The sequence below is a fragment of the Bos indicus genome, chromosome 11 (assembly GCF_029378745.1).
Source record: "Bos indicus isolate NIAB-ARS_2022 breed Sahiwal x Tharparkar chromosome 11, NIAB-ARS_B.indTharparkar_mat_pri_1.0, whole genome shotgun sequence".
In the NCBI taxonomy this organism is placed as follows: Eukaryota; Metazoa; Chordata; class Mammalia; order Artiodactyla; family Bovidae; genus Bos; species Bos indicus.
Genome location: NC_091770.1, coordinates 25,862,991 through 25,888,305, shown reverse-complemented (window position 1 = coordinate 25,888,305; position 25,315 = coordinate 25,862,991). Strand labels below are relative to the sequence as shown.

Genomic DNA, 25,315 nt, shown 5'->3' with positions numbered 1-25,315 from the left:
AAGGGTGTATATTTTCTGAGTTTGAAATATATTAGAATAAAATTATTTTTAAAAGAATACTATGTCTAACAAATGTATATGTCTTTGATTGTACTTGCTGTGCTGTGCTACGTCGCTTCAGTTGTGTCCAACTCTGTGTGAACATACAGACTGCAGCCCTCCAGGTTCCCCTGTCCATGGGATTCTCCAGACAAGAATACTGGAGTTGGTTGCCATGGTCTCCTTCAGGGAATCTTCCCGACCCAGAGAACGAACCTGTGTCTCTTATGTCTAACCTGCATTGGAAGGAAGGCTCTTTATCACCAGAGCCACTTGGGAAGCCCTTGATTATACCTACTTATGCTCATTTGAAAATCATTACCAATACTTAATCATATTAGTCTAACTCATTCTAAATCAACCAGTTAGTCCTTACATACCTTTTCATGCTTGGATCCAATTAGGAGGTAAGTCGGACCTTGGTCTTTGGGGTGGATCACAATAGTGTAATGTGTGGATAACAGACTTCGCCCACTGGCTTCATAATCTTCATCTGAATCACAGGATCTGTCAACCTCTTCAACTTTAGCCTCCCAGAGTTTGATCTGACCTAAAGGAAACTAAAGTAAATATTAGTAATTATAAGGAAGGAACTTCCTGAATCTTTTCCTGCTAAAATTTTTCATAGTCCTTTTCATTCTTGGCTTTATAAACCATATCTGTTTTTAAATGAATGCCTAAAGGTAACTGGATTATCTACAGTGTTACAAAGGTGGGGTAGCCACAGTTAACACGCCAACTGTGGTATAAAAGAACAATCTGAATACTAGACATTTGGTCTTTGTGGGAAAAGCAAGAAGCCACTTCTGCACAGTGGTTCAAATTATTCAATTTGACCAAATTGATCCACTACCTAGTCAAGCAATTAGGTTTTTCAGTCAAAATATTCATTTGACTTTTAACCCTCCAACAAAATTGATTTGATTAACCTATTGGATTAAAAGGATAAGTGTAGACATAGTCCCAATACTATCGATAAAAAAGTTAAAAAGTCAGACAGCTAGTGTGAAGAAGTATGATTAACTATCACTGTAAATCCCAATAAGTGAAAAATGTTTTGAAGCTATTTTTATACATGAAGAGTGAAAACGTGAAAGTCACTCAGTCGTGTCCTACTGTTTATAACTCCATGGACTATACAGTCCATGGAATTCTCTAGGCAAGAATACTGGAGTGGGTAGCCATTCCCTTCTCCAGGGCATCTTCCCAACCCAGGATCGAAGCAGGGTCTCCCGCACTGCGGATAGATTCTTTACCAGCTGAGCTACCAGGGAAGCCCTCATATATATATGTTGTTTAGTCACTAAGTCATGTCTGATTCTTTTGTGACCCCATGGACTGTAGCCCACCTGTCCATGGGAATATTCCTCTGTCCATGGGAATATCCCAGGCAAGAATACTGGAGTGGGTTGCCATTTCCTTCTCTAGGGATCATTTCCCAACCCAGGGATCAAACCTGTGTTTCCTGCCTTGGCATGCGAATTTTTTACACTGAGCCACCAGGGATATATGTACATGTATATATAAAATAAATCACAAAAAAATGCCACGATTTCTTCCATTTTAATTTAAGGGTAAGAAAAAATCTTAAAAATAATTTACATTAAATTTTACCTACTTTTTTACTGACAAAAACAATTATTTGCTATGTTTTAAAACTTTTGCTTTAATTAAGTACACTTATTCCAGGAACATAAACACTCTGCTTGAGATTTGTAGCTTTTAAACTATCTTACCTAGATATCTTATCTAAAATGCAATATTATCTGCCTAATACTCGATTAATAGAAAAAATTAGTTAACTTAATTACATGTGTTCTATTTTATAAGAAAAACTTCTTTTCCCATTAAATTCATAACAATTATATTCTGAGTAGTTACTATGTGCAAAGTACTATTTTGGGTACTGAATGAAGAAAATTTCCTTCTGAAGGAAAAATGTAAAATTATCTATATTTTCATAAAAAGAAAGGTAGTAAAACAAAAATAATGGGGCAGAAAAGTCACATTAATAAATAAAAAGCAAACTTAAAGAAAACTAATTCTATTATGATAATACATGACAATACTATCCTAATTGTGTCCTCTAGGCATATCTAATCATATGACAATCAAGGTTCCACCCACCACAATATTTAAGGATGGTTTATTCCTTAGCGTGGGCGGCTGCGACCGGCGCACTTAGCGCGGCCAAGAGGAGCCACCCCACGTCCGAGGCCAGGGGCGGCGGCTGGGAGGACTTACCCCACGCCCGAGGCCAGGGGCCGGAGCCGGGAGGAGCAACCCCACCTCCAAGGAGTGGTGGCTGCGCGGGTGCAAGAGGGCCTAGAGGAGCTACTCCATGTTCAAGGTCAGGAGGGGCAGCTGTGAGGAGATACCCCTCGTCCAGGGTAAGAGAAACCCAAGTAAGACAGTAGGTGTTGCAAGAGGGCATCAGAGGGCAGACACACTGAAACCACACTCACAGAAAAACAGTCAATCTAATCACACTAGGACCACAGCCTTGTCTAACTCAATGAAACTAAGGCATGCCCATGGGGCCACCCAAGATGGGCAGGTCACGGTGGAGAGGTCTGACAGAATGTGGTCCACTGGAGAAGGGAATGGCAAACCACTTCAGTATTCTTGCCTTGAGAACCCCATGAACAGTATGAAAAGGCAAAATGATAGGATACTGAAAGAGGAACTCCCCAGGTCAGTAGGTGCCCAATATGCTACTGGAGATCAGTGGAGAAATAACTCCAGAAAGAATAAAGGGATGGAGCCAAAGCAAAAACAATACCCAGCTGTGGATGTGACTGGTGATAGAAGCAAGGTCCGATGCTGTAAAGAGCAATATTGCATAGGAACCTGGAATGTCAGCTCCATGAATCAAGGCAAATTGGAAGTGGTCAAACAAGAGATGGCAAGAGTGAACGTCCACATTCTAGGAATCCGTGAACTCAAATGTTTGGAATGGGTGAATTTAACTCAAATGACCATTATATCTACTACTGCGGGCAGGAATCCCTCAGAAGAAATGGAGTAGCCATCATGGTCAACAAAAGAGTTCGAAATGCAGTACTTGGATGCAATCTCATAAACAACAGAATGATCTCTGTTCATTTCCAAGGCAAACCATACAATATCACAGTAATCCAAGTCTATGCCCCAACCATTAATGCTGAAGAAGCTGAAGTTGAACGGTTCTATGAAGACCTCCAAGACCTTTTAGAACACCCAAAAAAGATGTCATTTTCATTATAGGGGACTGGAATGCAAAACTAGGAAGTCAAGAACACCTGGAATAACAGGCAAATTTGGCCTTGGAATACGGAATGAAGCAGGGCAAAGACTAATAGAGTTTTGCCAAGAAAATGCACTGGTCATAGCAAACACCCTCTTCCAACAACACAAGAGAAGACTCTACACATGGACATCACCAGATGGTCAACACTGAAATCAGATTGATTATATTCTTTGCAGCCAAACATGGAGAAGCTCTATACAGTCAGCAAAAACAAGACCGGGACCTGACTGTGGCTCAGATCATGAACTCCTTATTGCCAAATTCAGACTGAAATTGAAGAAAGTAGGGGAAACCACTAGACCATTCAGGTATGACCTAAATCAAATCCCTTATGATTATACAGTGGAAGTGAGAAATAGATTTAAGGGTCTAGATCTGATAGATAGAGTGCCTCATGAATGAACTATGGACTGAGGTTTGTGACACTAGGAGACAGGGATCAAGACCATCCCCATGGAAAAGAAATGCAAAAAAGCAAAATGGCTGTCTGGGGAGGCCTTACAAATAGCTGTGAAAAGAAGAGAAGTGAAAAGCAAAGGAGAAAAGGAAAGAGTTCCAAAGAATAGCAAGGAGAGATAAGAAAGCCTTCTTCAGCGATCAATGCAAAGAAATAGAAGAAAACAACAGAATGGGAAAGACTAGAGATCTCTTTAAGAAAATTAGAGATACCAAGGGAACATTTCATGCAAAGATGGGCTCAATAAAGGACAAAAATGGTATGGACCTAACAGAAGCAGAAGATATTAAGAAGAGATGGCAAGAATACACAGAAGAACTGTACAAAAAAGATCTTCACAACCCAGATAATCACGATGGTGTGGTCACTCACCTAGAGCCAGATATCCTGGAATGTGAAGTCAAGTGGGCCTTAGAAAGCATCACTACAAACAAAGCTAGTGGAGGTGATGGAATTCCAGTTGATCTATTTCAAATCCTGAAAGATGATGCTGTGAAAGTGCTGCACTCAATATGCCAGCACATTTGGAAAACTCAGCAGGGGCCACAGGACTGGAAAAGGTCAGTTTTCATTCCAATCCCAAAGAAAGGCAATGCCAAAGAATGCTCAAACTACCTCACAATTGCACTCATCTCACATGCTAGTAAAGTAATGCTCAAAATTCTCCAAGCCAGGCTTCAGCAATACATGAACCGTGAACTTCCTGATGTTCAAGCTGGTTTTAGAAAAGGCAGAGGAACCAGAAATCAAATTGCCAACATCTGCTGGATCATGGAAAAAGCAAGAGAGTTCCAGAAAAACATCTATTTCTGCTTTATTGACTATGCCAAAGCCTTTGACTGTGTGGATCACAATAAACTGTGGAAAATTCTGAAAGAGATGGGAATACGAGACCACCTGACCTGCCTCTTGAGAAACCTGTATGTAGGTCAGGAAGCAACAGTTAGAACTGGACATGGAACAACAGACTGGTTCCAAATAGGAAAAGGAGTACCTCAAGGCTGTATATTGTCACCCTGTGTATTTAACTTATATACAGAGTACATCATGAGAAACACTGGGCTGGAAGAAGCACAAGCTGGAATCAAGATGGCCAGGAGAAATACAATAACCTCAGATATGCAGATGACACCACCCGTATGGTAGAAAGTGAAGAGGAACTAAAAAGCCTCGATGAAGGTGAAACAGGAGAGTGAAAAAATTGGTTTAAAACTCAACATTCAGAAAACGAAGATCACGGCATCTGGTCCCATCACTTCATGGCCTATAGATGGGGAAACAGTGGAAACAGTGTCAGAGTTTATTTTTTGGGGCTCCAAAATCACTGCAGATGGTGACTGCAGCCAGGAAATTAAAAGACGCTTACTCCTTGGTGAAAAATTATGACCAACCTAGATAGCATATTCAAAAGCAGAGACATTACTTTGCCAACAAAGGTCCATCTAGTCAAGGCTATGGTTTATCCTGTGGTCATGTATGGATGTGAGAGTTGGACTGTGAAGAAAGCTGAGAGCCGAAGAACTGATGCTTTTGAACTGTGGTGTTGGAGAAGACTCTTGAGAGTCCCTTGGACTGCAAGGAGATCCAACCAGTCCATTCTGAAGGAGATCAGCCCTGGGATTTCTTTGGAAGGAATGATGCTAAAGCTGAAACTCCAGTACTTTGGCCACCTCATTCGAAGAGTTGACTCGTGGAAAAGACTCTGATGCTGGGAGGGATTGGGGGCAGGAGGAGAAGGGGACGACAGAGGATGAGATGGCTGGATGGCATCATTGACTCGATGGACATGAGTTTGGGTGAACTCCGGGAGCTGGTGATGGACAGGGAGGCCTGGCGTGCTGCAATTCATGGGGTCACAAAGAGTTGGTCACGACTGAGCGACTGAACTGAACTGAACTGAACTGACTGATTCCTTTTGAGAGTCCCTTGGACTGCAAGGAGATCAAACAAGTCAATCCTAAAGGAAATCAACCCTGAATATTCATTGGAAAGACTGATGCTGAAACAGAAGTTCCAATCCTTTGGCCACATTATGCAAAGAGCCAACTCACTGGAAAAGACCCTGATGCTGGGAAAGATTGAAGGCAAAAGGAGAAGGGGGTGGCAGAGGATGAGATAGTTAGATAGTGTTACCAACTCAATGGACATGAATTTGATCTAATTTCAAAGGAGAAAGTGGAGGACAGAGGAGTCTGGCGTGCTGCAGTCCATGCAGTCACAAAGAGTCAGACTTGACTCAGTGAATAAACAACAACAACATTCCTTTCACCAAAGGATGACTGTGGCTCCATAAACGGTGAATAGATCTGGTGTTTTTAAATATTTTGACTGATGTTTTAAAAAGACACTGATCGAGATAAAGACAAATTGTTTCTGAAACACGTATAGCACAAAATGAAGTTAGCCTATGCTGATTCACAAACATTCTAATACTTTTCCACTAATTATAATGGATTTCTGCTCATCTATTTACATTCTTCTGACTTGTTCCTTCTATGTTCAATGTTATCCATTTTTATTAAATAATAAAAATTACTAGTAGTGATAGTTAAGAACATTTAAATTTTACTCTTGGTAAATTTTAAATTACTTTTCTATTTATAAAACACACACTTATTATAGAAACTTGGTAAAAACTGAAAGGTACCCACAGAAGGAGGGGCTTTCCTGGTGGCTCAGATGGTAATCTGCGTGCAATGCAGGAGTCCCGGGTTCAACCCCTGGGTTGGGAACATCCCCTGGAGAAGCAAACGGCAGCCCACTCCAGTATTCTTGCCTGGAGAATCCCTGGCAGGCTACAGTTCATGGAGTGGCAAAGAGTAGCACACAACTGAGGGACTGACACTTTCACTTTTCACCCCAAAAGGAAAAAAAAAGGTCATCCATAATTCTACCACCACTCAACATTTCGGTACAGTTCTTTCTGACTTTTCTGCTATGTGTGTTTTAACACAGATGTGTTAGACTGAGGATTATAAACTCAGCATCCCAATCAAGTCTCCCTGTAACTGCAGAAAAGAAGCTGGGCACTATATTCGTCAGAATCCCTTTCCCTGCATAGTTCCAAATTAGAGCTTGCCTGAGAGAATTTGCATGTAATGTGGAAGGTGAGGGTGTCAGAGGAGTAATTGTTCTTCTGCAGTCAGATGCCTGGGCCGCTGGGAGCGTCACAGAGGCTTCTCAGTCAACTGCTGAGGACCAGCTGCCTCTGTGCTTGGGGCTCAGACTGCTGGTCCTGCCTTCTTGGACCTTCAGTGGCAGCTTCTTCCCCAACCTCTACCACCCTGACTTTCTAAAAGTTATGTATGTCCCTAATTCTACGTTAAAATTGTTATAAATGGAATATACAGAGTAGCTGCTGTTTTCCTGATTGATAACTGAGTTAGGGTTATATTGGGATATACAATTTTGTCATGTACTTATTCCTGTATTATTTTAATGAGCATGTTCCCACACTACTTCAGAGATAACACTCTCAAAGCTTCACTGTGTTAATTTCCATCCCATGAGCAATACCTTTTAAATATGGCTCGTCAGGGACTTCCCTGGCAGTCCAGTGGTTAAGACTGTGTACTCCTAATGCAGATGATGTGGGTTCCATCCCTGGTCAGGGGACTAAGATCCCACATGCTGCATGAAGTGACCAATAAATAAATAAATACGGCTAGCCAGAACCAAGAGTGAAGGCTGCAAAAATAGAACAGAGAAATACTAACTGACCTATGTGGTCAGTGGACTAAGAAGTCTGGTCTCATTAATACAGTAATCACTCAGAGGCTGCTATTCTGTGAAGCAGGCATCACTGTTTTATGCAAATACTCTTGATCCAATGAAAATCAGGCATACATTTCACCTTTGGAAGATATCTTTTTCCTCTGAAAATGAAGGTAACTCAAGTTCTTTGGGGAAGAGATTAATTAAAAATGAACCAATGGGACATAAATAGGTAGATGGATGGATAGATAAGTGGTGTCTAGGAATTCAAGGGCCTGGGACAGGACTGGATTCTTCTTTCTCTTCAGCTTCTTTCCTAGCTTGATGCTCCCATCATTCAAACTTATCTATTCTGTCAGGCCTGAAAAATATGAGAAACTGATGGCTGAGAGTGGGGTAGAGGAAGATTTTTCTAGGTCTTAGAAGAAGCATTAATTAAAAGTTGCTAAGGCTTATAATTAAGAATCAAGATCCCTGTAGGCCTATGATTACCTTAGTAATAAATTTTATGCAAAATTTCAACATCAAAAATTCTAAAATTTGGGCTAGCAATAGAACAGTGAAAGGAAAAACTTGAAGCCATAATCAACAAAAAATTCCTCTAATCAGCATATTAAAAACATATACATACCTTATCTTCTTGACTACGAAAATAATATAATGTTTTTCCTATAAGTTTACACCAGACTCTCTTGGAGTAACCATGTTTTACCTGAAATCATATTTCAAAAAAGTATAAATGTAGCACAGAACTCTGACACCTTAAAGTATGGCATATACACTCTATTTGAAGCTATTTGAACAGCTATCCAGTTTGCTCAAGTTATTGCTCAAGTTACAGGTGACATTTCAACCAGACTATCTGAATGCTATTTGCAATTTACCTGTTACACTAGTAGCATGGCATGTTTGCTCTCATGCTCACCACTCAACATTTAATGAGTGTTTACTAGATGTCAAACATTACACCTAAGACTAAGGATTAAAAAATGCCAATTTCACAAGTAAGTATTTTTCACAGTTTCCATATTACATAGATTTCCAATAATCCTGTGGCTCTCCAGGTTAACACATAATGTTAGAAACAAGAAGACTGAAACCTAAGAATTCTAGTGATTTCCAAAATACAAAAGTTTCATTCATTCAAAACACTTCATGCCTTCTCCAGAAACATACACACAAAATAATAAAAACAACATTAAAAGCTACTATTATATATTGAGTACTTCTATATGTCAGGAACTATCTTTCGTGACTGGGATGGAACCTGAATCTCATTCTTGATTCTAGTCAGGGACTGGTCTAGGTACTGGGGGGGCGGATATGAGCAAGACAGTTTCCTTCCTTAAGGAGCTCACTGCCTCACGAGGCAGACAGACAACCAAACCAGCAGTGTGCTATGTATCTTCATTAGGAATACAAAGTTTGCACACTTAGATGTGTTTTGTGTGTGTGGGTAATTTACACACACATTCTACACATTTACACATAAATTCGTACTGAATATTACAGGTTTTTCACTGTTCAGTGGCTTTAGTAAGATCCTCACTATTGGGTTTCGCAGGTGGTGCTATGGTAAAGAACCTGTCTGGCAATGCAAGATCCTCACTGAGTTCCTCCTGCCCCAGTCCTGTCCAGGTTCAGGCACTGAAGATCTCTGTCAGACAGTCCCAGCTATACCCTCAAGTTTAGAAAAACACCAAGAACCCCATTCCCTCCAGTGGATAAGATCTGTAATGGGTTCTGTTGCTCCAGACCTAGAATGTGGCGTGCCTGGTTGAGCTTGCCCGATACTTCCATTATCCAGGCAGCCCTGCCAATCTTTGCCTTGAGGCTTGACCCTCTCTCCTTCGATAGTTAGAGTGGACTTCAACCTGAAGAGACCCACCACCGGGAAACCAAGACACTGGCTGGTAAAACCAAAGCCCAACATTCTGTTGCCATGCTTGCCCATGGTGATAAATATGAAGAAGAAAAATAAAGCAGGAAAAGAGAAAGAAGTGCTTGGAGAAGCAGGGGATGTGTTTTACAATTTAAAATACGGTGGTCAGGAAGGCGTCACCAACACCCAAGAGTCAAGCCCCAGAGGAGGGAGGTGAGCTATGCAGTCACCTGAGAGAACACTCTGGGCAAGGACACAGCAAGCCCCTAGGTCCTGAGACGGTGTGTGCCCACGTATCTGAGACTGAGCGAGTAAGGGGAGACGTCACTGGGGGAGGGGCAGCATGTGGAGCTGGGAAGCACACGTGTTTTGCGGGGACCTTGTAATGACAACATATAAACAGAGAAGAATGGATTTTGCAGTGGGCAAGTCACAACAGCAGAAAGGGCCTGGGTTCTGAGGTCAAATGGACCAAGGTTTAGATCCCAGTTCTGCCAGATACTGGATAGATGATGCCCTCAGGCAACTGACTTGACCTCCCAACTTCTTTCCTTAATGTGGGATGACTGTACACCTCAGCGGGCTGTTGTATGACCAAAGGAGAAAATGTAAATAAAGGATACTAGTAGTTACTCAATAAACACTTCCTTCCTTGCTATGCATAAGGAAAAGTAAAACACATGTTTCATTTAAACCCACGAATGCAGCCAGTCTTTGGGCTTTCCAAAGCATGGTTTAAGCAAACAAATAACTCCACCATCTAACAGTCTGATGGATTTAGAATGTTGCTTGAGGAGAAACAACAACAACAAAAAATGTTTCATTTGGCAAGAAATGCTTCGGTTTAATTAAATTTAGAAACATGTACTTACAGAAAAATATACTGGAAGTTTTAAATAGTTTGTGTTATACAGTTTACTTTTTTCTTCTTTTAAACAAACTCCAGAAAGGAGTCTCACTAAAATTGAAGCATAATGCATCTGGCTATAAAGAGTATACTTCGGGAATGATTTATCTTTAAATAGAGTAATGTGTGCCTTTGAGGAACTACAAATTAACGAGGACCTCTGCCAAGTCACTGTAAAAGCTGTGTTTTAAAAACACAGTCTATCTTTTTAGGTAAAACTGATTATGTTAAGATTTCTCCCAACTTTGACTTATTCTGAAAAAAAAAATCATAATAAATTACACTAGAAGAATTTGCACAAAGATTTAAAGACAATTTCAAACTTCAAGGCTTTGGTGAACCAAAAAGCTGAAAGAATAACGTTTTTTTTTTTTACCTTGCATCCATAACAAAGGTATTTGTATCGGTTCTCTCTGAAACTTTGCTGACAAATAGTGTATTGTATCCTGATTGGCCTTTGTCATCACACAAAACACAAGCTCCCATGGTCTTCTCTCCTCTACTATATTTTCATGCCTGTAACCTTCTCCCCTACAAATCTGTTACCTGTCTCGCTGACTTCATCATCCAGGGGAAACTCTTATGATAATAGCTAACATTTTGGGTGTCTTTATGATGTGCCAGGCACTGTTCTAAAGCACTTTACACACTTAAATAATTTAATCTTCCCAGTACCCTGTGAGATTGGCACTAATATCATTCCCACTTTACAGAAAAGGACACTAAGGCACAGAGGTGCTAAGTAATCTATTCAAGGTCCCACACGCAGCAAGTTTCAGAGCCAGGATGTGCACTGGTGTGCAGTCTGGCTCCTGAACCCTTGCCCGAGGCTCTATGCTGCACTACCTCCCTACAATCTTAACTCACAGGACCTTGTTCTTTTCCTTTCGAAAAACCTTTGCTGTCCCTCCATTTTTTGCTACTCATCCCCTTGGCCACACCTTGGTCCTTTTTCCTTCATTGCGAATGGCTCCCCTTCTGAAATTTACATTCTACTTCCTGACCTCAACCTCCCCCAGGCTCCCTCTCTCCTTACTCATGCCACTCTTTCCTTTGACCTCAGTGCCTCTCCTGACACCATGTTCCCTCCCAGCTCCATTCTTTCTCATGTGCCAGGAAGCAGGGACAGTCCTCCAAATTCAGCACTGCTCTTACTCATCTCCCCACTACCCCTGAACACACCACAGTGCACTTTCTGCATCTGACACTGCAGATCACTCCCTCCCTGTTGAACACTCCACTCCTGGCCTCCATGACTTACTTTGCAGGGTCTCTTCATATATCTCCTTTACGTGTTCTCAAATTTGGGAAACCTAGTGTCCTATTAACAATCCCCTGCTCTTCTCACTCTACACATTTTCCTGGATGATTTCTTTCACTGTACTGGAGTCAACCATCACATCCACAATGATAATTCCCCAAATCCTTCCTTCCAACCAAGCCTTCTCCTCTGATGGAGATTGTGTTGCCACGGCCTGCTGGACTTCTTAATTTAGGTGTCTTCACAAGCTGTAAAACTGATAAGTCCCAAAAGAAGCTTTTGATCATCCTAAACAGCTCCTCTTTTCTGAGGTCTCTATCATCTGGCACCATCTTTCACCCAGCTATCCTTATCTCTCCCACTTCCTAGTTGCTGGCTTCAGTCTGAAGAGTTTTACCTCCTAACATTATTTAGATTCACCCTCCGGTCTCTCTCCCAATGACCAGTTCAGAGTCTCATCCTCTTCAGGAAAACCACCTCCACTTACTGTTCTTAGAAACTCCAGCTTGCTTCCCACAAATTCATCTTCCTCTCAGCAGAGCAATCTGTTAACAACTTGAATATAGCCATGCCCCTGTTACAAACCCTGAGGGATTCCACATCACCTTTAGGATGAAGACCGAAGTCCTTAACAAGACCAAAAAAGTCCTCCACGATCGGGACCTCCAACTCTTTCTTCAGAGGACTTGCTCTTTCCTTAGGTGACCACGCTTTGAGACACTGTCTTTTGTCCACACTGTCTTCCAGCCCGGAATACCTTCCTTTGCCCATTTCCAAAATTAAATCCTACTTCTCCTTGGAGACTCATTGCAGGCAAACCTTCTCTGGGAAGTTGTTCCTGACCCCACAGTCTAAATTATTCGGCTTTTCTGTGCACCTTATGATGCATGTCAATAATAGCACTTTATGTATTAATATATAATTATAAATATGCATATGTTCTTTTCTTTCCCACTAGATATGAGGCTCTCTGGGGATGGGGCAGCAGTCTACTCATCTAAATACCTCAGCTCCTTGCTTGACATGGGGTAACTGTTCAATACATGTTTTTAAAATAAGTGAACTTCTATATAGGAAATGTTCTTCCAAAGCATTAAAAGTTGCAAGACTGACTATCCAGAATCAAATTAGTCAAGTTCTTAATATCTGCCTACATATTTCTGTACTTAATAATAACAGTGTGACAACTTGAAAATGTCTCCTCCCCTCCAAAATATTCAAACACTGCTCTGCTGTATCTGGGATTGTAGCCTGAATGTAAGCTCAGAACAAGTCACTCGGAAAGAGTTTTTCTCATATAAGGCTTTGCAGGTGAAAATATGGGGGTGGACAACCCTTCACAAATGGTAGGAAGGAAATCTAATGAGCATCCTGTCTATAAATCCTAGTGGTTTAGTCATCTGATAATCACAGCAACTTGCACTCACTTAAAATGCAATTGTAAAATGGGAAGCAGGAACAGTAGAAATGTAACAGGAGTGAAAATTGACAAGGCATGCAATTAAAAATAAGCAAAAAAAAAACAAAAACACTGAATGTGAAAGAAATTATAAACCCTTAGCCATGAGATCATATTAAAGCCTAAGGATTTGATATACACAGTCCTTGAAACAGTAGGACAATTAGTTATTATGAACTGGAATAAGAATGTGATTTAAAGTGGCACTGGGTTCATTGGAAAACATATATTAGCACAATACCAGGGAGTTCTCAAGCCCATGAGTAAAAGAAAAAACATTTTCATGGTGATAGAATGATCCGGAAAAACACACAGTGCATCTCTTTGTTGAATGCATTGGTGAAATTTTTCTCTTACTTTTAGAATGGTTGGTCGGTCTTCGTAAATATTATTGAAGAGCACCCACCCATATTCCCACATTAATATTAAGTATAAATTACAGGGTGGTATAGCTCACCATAGTTAAATTTCTCACCTTTTACATAAATAAAGCACATGGAGTAATGCATGATGATGCAAAGATTACTTTCGTGTGCAGTATTTTATGTGTAAATATTTTATTGTATTGTTAAATTTTTTAAAATAATATTTATCTTAGCATAAATCAATATTTACTCATTCTAAAAAAGTTAGAAAATAATTCACCTATGTATGTTTGAGGTTGACAGACTTGTAAAACCTTTTAAAAAAGAAAGCCAGACTTTATATTATAAAGTTAGAAAACAGAAATAAGCAAAAATGAAGTAAAAACCACACAGAGATATCCAGTATACCTTAATATATTTCCTAGTCAGACATTTTTCTACAAATGTTTACCAAAAGTGGGATAACTATGTAATACTCTACACTTATTTTATCACCTAACTTATTTTATCATCATAATCTATTTCTAAAACATTAAACATTCTTTTGCACATTGAAAATGACTGCACAGTAAAGCGTTACCTGATTATATAAATATTTAAAACTATTCCCTACTCTATATCTAAGATGATCTCAGTTTTTCTGTATTATAAACCATGGAGTACAAGTAATATTTCTGCAGCAATGGAAAGTTCTATATCTTGAAAGAGTGACAGTAAATATCTACCAAAACTGATCCAATCTTGTACTTAAAACCTGCATTTCAATGCATGTTAATTATTACCTCTCTCTTTTTTTTAATCAGAAAGAGGATGCTGTGATGGACATTTTCATACTTAAATGTTTTGCAAATTAAGATAATTTCCTAAGCATAAATTTCTTAGACTGAAACTGCTGGATCAAAGTCTAAATATATATCTTCTTAAAACATGTAATATTTATTCATTTATTTGTTCATTCAAAAATATTTACTGAGTAAAACACTTTGGCCAAGACATTGCCAAACTGCCTTCTAAGCAAACTCGGTAGCAAATTTCTTAATTTGTGTCAATACTGTATTTCATACTTTTAAAAAAGGTCTTCCCATGATCAGATTTTTAAAAAGATTCATTACTTCTTGCTTTTTAAGAAAATTATTAATGACAGTAGAACATTTTCTTATATGTGGATTGATCATGTGTATTTCTATCTCTACCTCTCTCTCACTGTGTCCTTTGTTCCTTCCCCTCACTGGCATTTACCCTTTACTTCCTGATTAGAAAAAGCTTGTATTTAAGTTTCAAATACATTTTCAAAGCTTCTCATTGGTCTTTTAAAAATTCTGCTTAGAAAAGTTCTGATAGTAAGAACATTTACATTTTTATGCAAAATAGTCAAATTTGTCATGTTTCATCTTTATGGCTTTTGTCTTTGATATCATACTTAAAACACTTTTTCCCACTGCATAACAACATAAATTATATTTATATATATATATATATACACACACACATATATTCTGTGATGCCCACTTTTCATGATTGCAGGGCTAATTCTGTCACTGCCTGGGACACTGCTACTGTATATAGAGTTCCCACCTTGGTGAGCAATCCCTTCACCGTTGGTTTGCCCTCAGGTTGCAGGAAAAGGGGGTTGGCAGCTTGTACTCGAAGAACGTTTTGTAACACTTTAATCCATTCCTCCAATATATTGGGGGAATCTGCGGTCAGATAGTATGTGTGTTTTTCAGTGGTCAACTAGAACGGGATGAGAAAGAGATAGAAAAGGAAACTGCAGATTTTAAAATAATTATCATTTCCTTGTCCATTCTTCAAATATCACTACCTAATATGGAAACAAATATGCTGCAACTTGAATCCTAGGTTCCAAATAAATGAGTCTATAAATCATGTAGCATATTTTAACCACTTTGTGAGAGGGACAATTAACTTTTTGTGGTAATAATTTTTTCACTTCCATTTACTTTAAAACTCTTTAGAGTATTATGCTTTGGGGTCATGATTTTTTAATCTTGTTTTCTCATTAGATTTTCCTTTTCTCCCCTAAATGTGCTATGGGTTCCTAGTTGTTGAAATGAGGAACAGAATAATTGCAGAGTTTCAGAAGCCTACAAATGATTCTTTTTTAAAATAGATGTTTATTTTTTTAATTTATTTTTTAATTGGAGGAAAACTGCTTCAATGTTGTGCTGGTTTCTGCCGTACAACAATGCAAATCAGCCATAAACATACTGATTCTCCTTTGTACATTTTGGGGCAGTCCTCAGGTATTAGCCACTGAAAACAATGAAAATGTATTTTTCTAATAAAATGTTGTATTTCACCCTCCAAAAGAGGAAGATAAGAAAATAACAATTATGGAAGGCATTTCCGATATAAGTCATTTGAATTTTAAGTCACCTATCCAAACTATTTCAATAGCTTGTTTTGTTTTTAAAACTCGGCAGAGGTTTCCAGCAAGACTGGCATTATGTGTGTGTGAAATGGTCAGCAGCCCCCTCTGTGGTGTGACTTCGTGGGAACTAGGACAGCCCCTCTGCTCCCTAATATCCTTCCCACTTAGGCATTAGAGCATCTGAAGTTCACAGAACTGACATTTTCTGGTTCTGTATTAAATTGCAAACACTTCTGAATTCAATAGTACACTAAAATCTGGGTATCTTATTGGGAAATCATTTATCAAATAACCTTCCGCTAAAATAGCTTGACAGCTTGAGAACTGAGAATGGCTGGGAGGGTTAGGAGTGGGGAACAAACAGTGTAAGGGATCAAGGGCAAAGGAAATACAGTGGAGACTTACTTAATATAAACTTAGGTTATAACATAGTTTTAACTAAGAAGTCCCAGGGTTTCACAAATTTTAGGGGCATCAAACTGATCACCAAATGGAATAAAAAAATACTGAAAACCCAGTCTTCATTCTATTAGCTTACATAATTGACAACTGAGTTTTACATGATATAAAAAAGAAAAAAAAATACCTGAACTGTTTGCTTGTTATCCCCTCTTAAAATGCTACAGGATGCACTAAGTTCAATGTGGCCTTGTGGTTTTCTGATTACATCGCTCTGTATGAAGGGAAGAAAACCAATGCAAAGTGATTATCTGTAATAGTCATAATAAGAAATGATTTGTCTCATTAATTGCATTACATGGAAGAAAATCAGCCAGGTGTCTGATTTATAGATTGAGGAATTCAGTTCTAAATAACAAGCAATTTCCACTCACCGGAGATTTGTAGTAAAGTAATTCACCACCTTTAAGAACAAACCATCTCCGCTTCCAAGTCTTGACTTTACCACTCATTTTTAATAAGTAGCCAGATTTTTCCAGTGGTTCCTAATTAAAGATTTAAAAAAAATATTTAAGTTCCCTTTGGAGACTCTAACAGATTCATTAATTAAAAAAAACACAAAAACCCTGATTCAGTGTTTACATTTTTCCCATTATCACTGGAAGATGAGCAAGTTTTCAGAAGCTTCTGCTCTGGCTGTGAGTACTCCAAGTCTGTGGAGTAAGCATCTGGGGGAATAGCATAATCGCTTTCAGAAGCCACAGAAGACAGAGACACACCTAGGTGAAAAGAAATAAATCAAGTCAATATTTAGTAATTGGATGGTCCAAATGCTGGTTGTCAGTTTTCCTAAGAAATACATCCATATCCCAAATCATCACCCTTCCTAGACTAGATGTATTCCATGCCTTTGACCATGAAGTACCTTTAAGGCAGAAAACAGAACTAAAAGGTTAAGGACTATCATGCAAATCTCCAAGGAAGTCAAAGAAACTAAATAATATTTTGGTACGATTGTAAGTATAGCTATTTTCACATATATAAAGTGTATGTAATAGTCTAATAATATTTATTAAGAATTAAAAAGATGTGTATTTACATATTGACACGTAGGCAAATCACTGAGTTGGGAAGATCCCCTGGAGGAGGAAATGGCAACCCACTCCAGTATTCTTGCCTGAAAAATCCCATGGACAGAGGAGCCTGGCGGGCTACAGTCCATGGGATCGCAGAGTCGGACGTGACTGAGGCACCTGAGCACGCAGAGCACATGCATATGTAGGCAAACAAATGCTGAACCTTAATTTTTCAAGATTTGCATGATCATACTTTAATACACTTAATTTTTGTAATCATTTTAAAGTAACATCACATTAAAAGAACACAGGAGTCCAATACTACTAGTGTATAGATTTCGAAAATCTTTCATAAAAGAGAAGCAATAAAAAAGATATAAACAGACTATTTCATTTGACAGCAGCTATAATGCAAAATTCAAAGGAACATTTTTCGCAATCATTCACTTGCCATCTTAGAAAACAACTTGCAAGTCACAATGGAAAGTCACTACAATTGGAGATTTTGAAAATATTAAATAAAATCAAGAACTTAAGTCATTATTCATTATAGTATCTGGCAATTTTTAAAGTGTCTATTAACATTTAAGGGCCATGTTAGGATAATTTCACTATATTATTCTTCTAATTTATTTGACTAAGCCAAGTAATGGATGTGATAATAGTAGTATCTTTATTTTTCAAAGAATAACAGAAATTTCAATCTACCAAGGACCTCAGAGATCATTCTGATTCAGGCCCTCATTCTCTAAGGAGACTAAGGTCCACAGATTAAAGGATTTGTCCAAAGTCAAACAGCCAGGCAGAGGCAATGTTGGAGTGCAAATCTCAGGCTCTTAGCCTCAAGATAGGGACAGAGCAGAGAACAAAGCAAACAAATTTCTGTCCTCACGGAACACAGATTCTAGTTAGGGGAGACACACAAAAAACAGAGAGCAAATGCTATGGAAAAATAAACCATGGAGCCAACTAAGGGAAATAAAAAGTGCTAGAAGTTGGAGAAGAGTAAAGGACTGTATTGGAATAGCGTGGTCAGGGTAGAGATCATGGAGAAGGCATTGTCCGAGCCAAGCACTGAAAGAGAAAAGGAACCAGCCATAATGACATCTGGGGGAAGAATACCAGGTAGAGCAAACACTCAGTGCATAGGTCCTGAAACCAAAGCATACCTGGTATGTTCCAGGAATAGCAAAAGGGTCTGGGTGGCCAGAGCTGAGTAAGAGAGGAGAAAGGAGGAGATGAGGTCAAAGATGTCAAAGAATCATGTAATACCTTATAGTCAGTATAAGGAGTCTTTGCAGTGTTTTCAGCAAAAGTGTGCTATAACCTGATTCCAGCTGTCAAGGGGGCAAGGTAGTAGCAAAGAGACCAGTGGAAGCCAACATATTAAATCTATGAGAGTTGAACAGCTCTTGTTGAAGCTGAGGGGCTTGGGAGTACATAGGGGTTCCATGGAACAGTTTGAAAACCAACATGCTATGCCACATTAAAGGCTTTTGTAAAATACAGATATCATTTAATATGACTGACTCTCTCTAGAACCTGTATCTATGCCAAACATTTCTTCAAAATCCACAAAAACTGTAGACCTGCCCAAAGTAAGTTTTCTTAATATCAGGTTTTTTAGGTGTATTCTCCACATTTTTTGGCTCAGAGGTTAAAGCATCTGCCTGCAATGCAGGAGATCTGGGTTCAATGCCTGGGTTGGGAAGATCCCCTGGAGATGGAAATGGCAACCCACTCCAGTATTCTTGCCTGGAAAATCTCATGGACAGAGGAGCCTGGTGGGCTACAGTCCACGGGATCGCAAAGAGTCGGACATGACTGAGCGACTTCACTTTCCATATTTTTAGGTGTATTCTCTGCCATTAAGCAGTGTAATGAATTTAGATAAAATAAGTCCATCCGTACTATAAATTATTCAAAATCAAAAAGTAACTATAAAAGAGAAACCTCATTTAAGCCAAGTATTTCACTTTATTCCTATAACGAAGTGATCTCTCTTTTACAGATAAGCTTTAAAAAAAATAGATTATCTTGTCTGCAATCACAAAGAAAATTCAGAAGAGGATTAGGACTAAAATATGTGTCTTAGTCCTCGGTGAATATTCTTTTCACTATGAGGCTTCCCGGTGGTGCTAGTGGTGAAAAAAAAAAACCTACCTGCCAATTGCAAGAGATGTTAGAGATGCAGGTTCCACCCCTGGGTCGGGAAGATCCCATGGAGGAGGGCATGGCAACCCACTCCAGTATTCTTGCCTGGAGAATCCAGGAACAGAGGAGCCTGGCAGGCTACAGTCCATAGGGTTGTAAACAGTCAGACATGACTGAAGTGACTTAGCATGTATGAGTGGAAAGCAGTACTTTGAGATTTTTTTTTAAGTCCTATTGTAGAGATAAAATTCCCACTAAACATCCTGAACTATTTGGAGCGGTCTTATGTGTGTGCAACCTTCCCTTACCTCGCTTCAGGGCTCTGGGGCTGCCTGGCCCACTCCGACTGCGAGAGTCTGACTCCGAGGTCCGGGAGCTGGATCTTGAGCTGTCTTCTTCTTCTGACCCAGAGGACTCATCCAGGAACGGGCTGCTGCTTATCTGGGTCGCCTTCTAAAGAGAAACAAAATAGCCTCCCTGTGTGTCCATCTCTAAAGTTATCTCTCTCTTTAGGTACAGAATTTTACCAGAAGTTAAGGAATAAGCTTTTTTTAAGAAATAGAAGAAAGCATCTTGCTATTATCAAAGTCATTTGTTAAATTCCAAATTCCAATCAGCAAGGCATTTGTAAATGATAAAAGATTCCTAAGACCATACAGCTGTTCATATCTGATGCATTTTCTTCTGATGATACTTATTTTAATCAGGCACTTCACGCAAGGGAGGGGAACCCCGGCAGTGATTTGAAGAGCTTTCTAAATTGGTTGTTTTCTTTACACCATTAACACTATTTCCTTTAAACAACAGTTATGGATGGGGTAGAGGCTCACATGCAGTGTAACAAAAACGGAGCATGTCAGACCTCTATTACTCTGATTGAAATAAATATCTTCTCGAGATTTTTCCATTTCTTCTCTTTTAATAATGTGTTAGTGTGAACTTCTAAAACAGCCTATAAAGGGAGTTTATGTAAAATGTCAAGAATGGAATTTGGAGCTTGAATAAACAGTTTTTTTGATCTACCACGAAGAGACCCACGTGTTTAACAATAATGAGTTACCCCCTTCAAAGTTGTATACACTGGGGTTGTCATGTTCTTGTATATCAGAGATGTATAAAGTCCTGATGTGGTGTAGGAAAGCACTGCAACAGAATCTGAAACAGAAAACAAAATGATTTTTTAAAAAAACAGATCTAACTAGCACTTAGGTCTATTTCTTATGAATGTGAATTAACAAAATTTCTAATTAAAGAGACACTGGATGAACACATGATATTCATTATACAGTCTACTTTAAGAATGATGGCATCCACAGTTTAAATTATACACTCTCTTACATGGTTCATTACATACCCAAGTGTGCTAGCTCCCCAACTAGCCGATAACCTCTTTGAAAGTGAGGATCTTAGCTTTTGTTTCTTTGGTATCTCCATTCAGCTCAGGCTAGGCGGAAAGGAGTACAGATACCTACTGACTGATTCAGTGACCAGTACCCGTGAAGATATTCTCTGATTATTCAGAGCCCTATTGGTGACCCAGTGTTAAAATATCATCACTTTTAATCCTTTAGCAGGTGAACCTCAAATTGAAAAGTTAGAATATATTTCCTGGGTGGCAAAAACCGATGATAGATAGCCGAAAAGGAATAGAACATTAATGGTTACCTCTAAGATACAGATTACAGATAGGAAAGGAGGGGGCCAGTAGAAGGAACTACAGAAAAATATCTCTTTTTATTTCAGACAGTTCTTTGTGGTTTGGTTTTATTTTTCATAATGAGCATGTATTTCTTCTATAATAAATTTTTGAAGAAAGAAAGAAAGGAGGAATGTGTTTTAAACTCTGGAAAAAGAAGACATAGAGATCAATATTTTTACAATTTAAACAGCTGAAATTCCAGTGTCCAGGCTTTAGCTTCTTTGGGGTAAAATCATGAGATACTCGCTACATGAGAGTTGAACATCAATGTGCCCCTATACTAACATGAATTTCAATTTTAAAATATATATCAGCAACTTCAGAAAGCATTTTCTGAAAGTTGGCAAAACTGTATTTATTCAAATGACTTTAGACATTTAGGAAATTCTTGGCTAGTGAAATGGCAATACAAAATCACTTATTCTTTAAAAAAATGTTTTTATTACAGTAAAAAACACATAAGATAATATTTACCATCTTAACCACCTTTGAGTTCAGTTAGTGTTAAGCATATTCACACTGTTGTCAATCAGATCTCCAAAACATTTGTATCTTGAAAATCTGAAACTCTATACCCATTAAGCAACTGCTCCCCTTCCCCAATACTTCGTAACCCCTAGGAACCACAACTCTGCTTTCTGATTCTATGAATTTGACTACTTTGGATACCTCACATAAGTGGACTCATACAGTGTGTGTCTTTTGTGACTGCTTATTTCAATTAGCACAAAGTGCTCAAGGTTCATTCATGATGCAGCATACAAAAACACTTACTTTTATGAACATTCTCCATATTGAAGGCCTCAGACATTCGAATGCCTGATTTGGCTACAGCATAAATTCTGCTTTCCTAATGTAAAAGAGAGATTTAAGCTGGATATTTGAAGCAAAGAAGCAATTACTTTCAATACATATGTTTTTCATTTGTTCTTCATTTAACAGTCACCAGAGTACAGCATTATTATAAAGCTGTCACCAGTGCCAACTAAAATATGCCACTGTGAACAGCACTGCAGAATTTTTTTCCATCCATTAGTCACTCCATTATCTTTGTTCCCAAATTTTTGCTTAGTATTTTAAATTATTTTGAAGAGACAGGAAAAAAGTAAAAGGAAGCTTGTTCACAACCCCCGACTATTCATAAACACCACCATTAATATGCCATCATTTCAGAACATGGTTCAAGAAAAAGAGGAAAACCTTGAATGGCCGTAACATAAAGCCAGAAACCATTTATTATCTTTCACTACACACAAATATTATCTTTAACAATATACCATTCTAGAATATGGTTAAAGAAAAAGAGAAAGCCAAAACTTGAAGTCAGAAAGCACATACAAAGTAGCATTAAGTTCTATCACCTTCATATTACAATGAAGTTGAAGAAACACCTGAAGTCAAATAATAAGTGAATTTGAGAACTGCAATAGAATTTATACAATCTTGTTCCAAAAGTAGGTTGTTATTTTCTCTTCTTCTCTGAGATTTCTCAAATGGGTACTGGAAGGCTGTTAGCCCTGTCCCTAAGAGAAAAGGGACTCCAGGTTGTTCCTCACGCATAGGTCACCATGTCCTGAACTTTGTACCACACCTAACCTGCACAATTGTCTGGTCAGGACACAGTAGGCAACTCAGGCAGTCCTCTTTAGGACTATGCTAGCCAGGGGCTTTGAAGCAATGTGCATGAAATCTCTAATCATCTGAGACACTTTAGATTGAAGAGTCACTGATGGAATGAATCAGAGGCAGCTTCTCTGACAGCATGATGGTGAGATACACACAGAGACAAATAGCAGAGCAGACAGAACAAAAAGACACATAAAAATAAGACAGTAAGTGAGGTACTTAGAAGCCATGAGAGAGGCAAAGGTGACAGTCAGCAGACGTGAGAGAAGCAGATAGTCACTGCAGACAGGAGAGGGCAAGCTGAGCCATGGGACCAGGGACAATGGGTGTCACCTGTTTCTAAGATGCTGACCATCAGAGGTGCTGCTGAATCATCACATGACCTGCTAGAGTGACTGTTGTATTTTTGAATGATATTCCAGTTCAATAAGGGTGGGCTATGCCTTAAAACTGCCTTAAAATAAACCCCTAAAATTCCTTAAAGTAAACTTTCATAAATTGAGGTGATTAGAATATACCTCTTTAACGTGAAACTTGAAAATACCCAACAAACAGAAATAAAGTCTCAAACTTGGCCAATGTGCTGGAAGGCTTCTGCAAAACAATACTACTTTTTCAGAAATGGATAGCTTCAGAAAATAAAGTGAAGAGAGAAAGGCAAAAGACCAGTAAAAATGGTTTGCCAAGTAAAATGAATGTGAAACCCTAGCCTAAATCGCCAACATAATCTCAACATAATAAAAGAAGCAAAATTTCAACTCCTAACTGCCTAAAGGGCAACATAATTGGAATTCCAGAGATTCACGTGCCAATAATGTCCATTTTTTATGTTATTTAGAATTTAGTAATAAACTGCAGGTGGTTTCAAGTGGACTTTGCAATGAAATGTTCTTTTAAAAGTAAATAAGAGAGATACATCTCAAGGTCTGAATTTATAGTAGGAAAACATAATTGCCTTATTTGCTTAAAACTGCATCGGTCACTACATGAAAAAAAATAACAGAACATGACTCTGAAAACCTCAAAATCCTGCAACCCAGAGGGATTCTCTTGAGGCTAAAGGTTAAACTATGTCAGTATGTGAAGGAAAACTTCAATCTACAAAACAGATAATTTCACTTTGTTTCAAATATAGGAAGAATTTTAAAAATTATTTTCATGAATTTATCTGGGGGGCTGTGCTGGGTCTTCGTGTGGCACATGGGCTCTCCAGGTGCACCTCGTGGACTTAGTTGCCTGGAGCATGTGGGGTCTCAGTTCCCCAAATAAGAATTGAACTCCCATCCCTTGCATTGGAAGGTGGACTCCAAAACACTGGCTCATCAGGGAGGTCTCAGGAAGAATTTTCTTAATCTAGTGATTCCCAAGAAAGTCAAAGTGTTAGTCACTTCGGTCGTGTCTGACTCCTTGTGACCCCATGGATCGTAGCCTACCAGGCTTCTCTGTCCATGGGATTCCCCAGGCAAGAATACTGAAGTGGGGTGCCATTTCCTTCTCCAGGAGATCTTCCTGACACAGTGATCAAACCCAAGTCTCCTGTATTGCAGGATGGTTCTTTACTGTCTGAGCCATCAGGAAGCCCAAGAATCACACAATTGATAGGTTAATTACTACATTAATGGTCAATGTTCCAATGGAAGAAATTTCAAACTATTCTAGATACAGGAAGATGCTTTTGGTCAAAGCAATGGATTGATAAGCTCATGACGAATAAAATTAAATTTCTCTTAAAGTCAATCAAGTGAATAATTAAGTTCAAAACTTGATGACCAGTAGGTATCCTGGCCCAGAATTTACCCACCATTAGAGAGAACCCTTTTTCCTCACCCTGGTATTTCCATGTGGTATGTATGCGTGCTAGGTCATTTCAGTCGTGCCTGACTCTCTGCAACCCTATGGGCTGTAGCCCACCAGGCTCTCCCATCCATGGAATTTTCCAGGCAAGAATACTGGAGTGGGTAGCCATGCCCTCCTCCAGGGGATCTTCCCAACCTAGGGATCAAACCCACATCTCTTACATCTTCTTCATTGGCAGATGGATTCTTTACCACTAAAGCCACCTGAGAAGCCCCCTTCCATGCAGAAGCCACTCCAAAAATTGAACATTCCTGATCTCTAGCCAACCATTCACTTTCTCCTCTCTAAGAAAAAGGAGTGGCTTAATGTGACTGGAATGCCCAGAAGGAGAAACTGGACATGCAGAGACCAGACCTTCGCTTTTCCTTTCTCTTGAGAAGCAGCTGTTGCATAAAGACAACCATGTGTTCTTTCTCTAGACCATGAGCTTTAGAGAAGCCGGGCCTCACTGGAGGGAGTCTGCGGCCGTTGAGCCAACACTGCCTGAGCCTGGGTGGCAAAACCCAGCAACTTCCTGGGTGCAGTACTGGCTCCTGCGCCCACTAGGTCTCTAAAATCTGTTTCATCAGTAATAAAGGTAACATCTAGATCTCCCGTCTGTCTTACTCTTGTGTCTTATTTCTCAACTGATTCAGGGGAAAAGAGAAAGGAAAACTGAATTCTAAAAACTGGGAATTGTCAGAACAAAGCTGGACTGGAAAAGAAACAGGAAAAGAAGTAAAGTAAAACCAGAAAATGA

At 39.1% G+C, this 25,315-nt stretch overlaps 1 protein-coding gene across 2 annotated transcripts in view; it reads right to left on the bottom strand.

Annotated features, from left to right (window-relative positions):
- The window catches only part of PLEKHH2 (pleckstrin homology, MyTH4 and FERM domain containing H2), a 106,622-nt gene that overhangs the window by 41,741 nt on the left and 39,566 nt on the right, over window positions 1–25,315 (bottom strand). For both annotated transcript variants that reach the window (XM_070798573.1, XM_070798574.1), the window contains 9 exons: window positions 21,868–21,943; window positions 20,455–20,549; window positions 19,703–19,847; window positions 16,807–16,943; window positions 16,599–16,709; window positions 16,352–16,438; window positions 14,949–15,107; window positions 8,131–8,211; window positions 420–599 (listed from right to left, as the gene is read on the bottom strand). In XM_070798573.1, coding sequence (XP_070654674.1) covers window positions 420–599; window positions 8,131–8,211; window positions 14,949–15,107; window positions 16,352–16,438; window positions 16,599–16,709; window positions 16,807–16,943; window positions 19,703–19,847; window positions 20,455–20,549; window positions 21,868–21,943 — 1,071 coding nt within the window. The remainder of the gene's footprint in view (window positions 1–419; window positions 600–8,130; window positions 8,212–14,948; window positions 15,108–16,351; window positions 16,439–16,598; window positions 16,710–16,806; window positions 16,944–19,702; window positions 19,848–20,454; window positions 20,550–21,867; window positions 21,944–25,315) is intronic.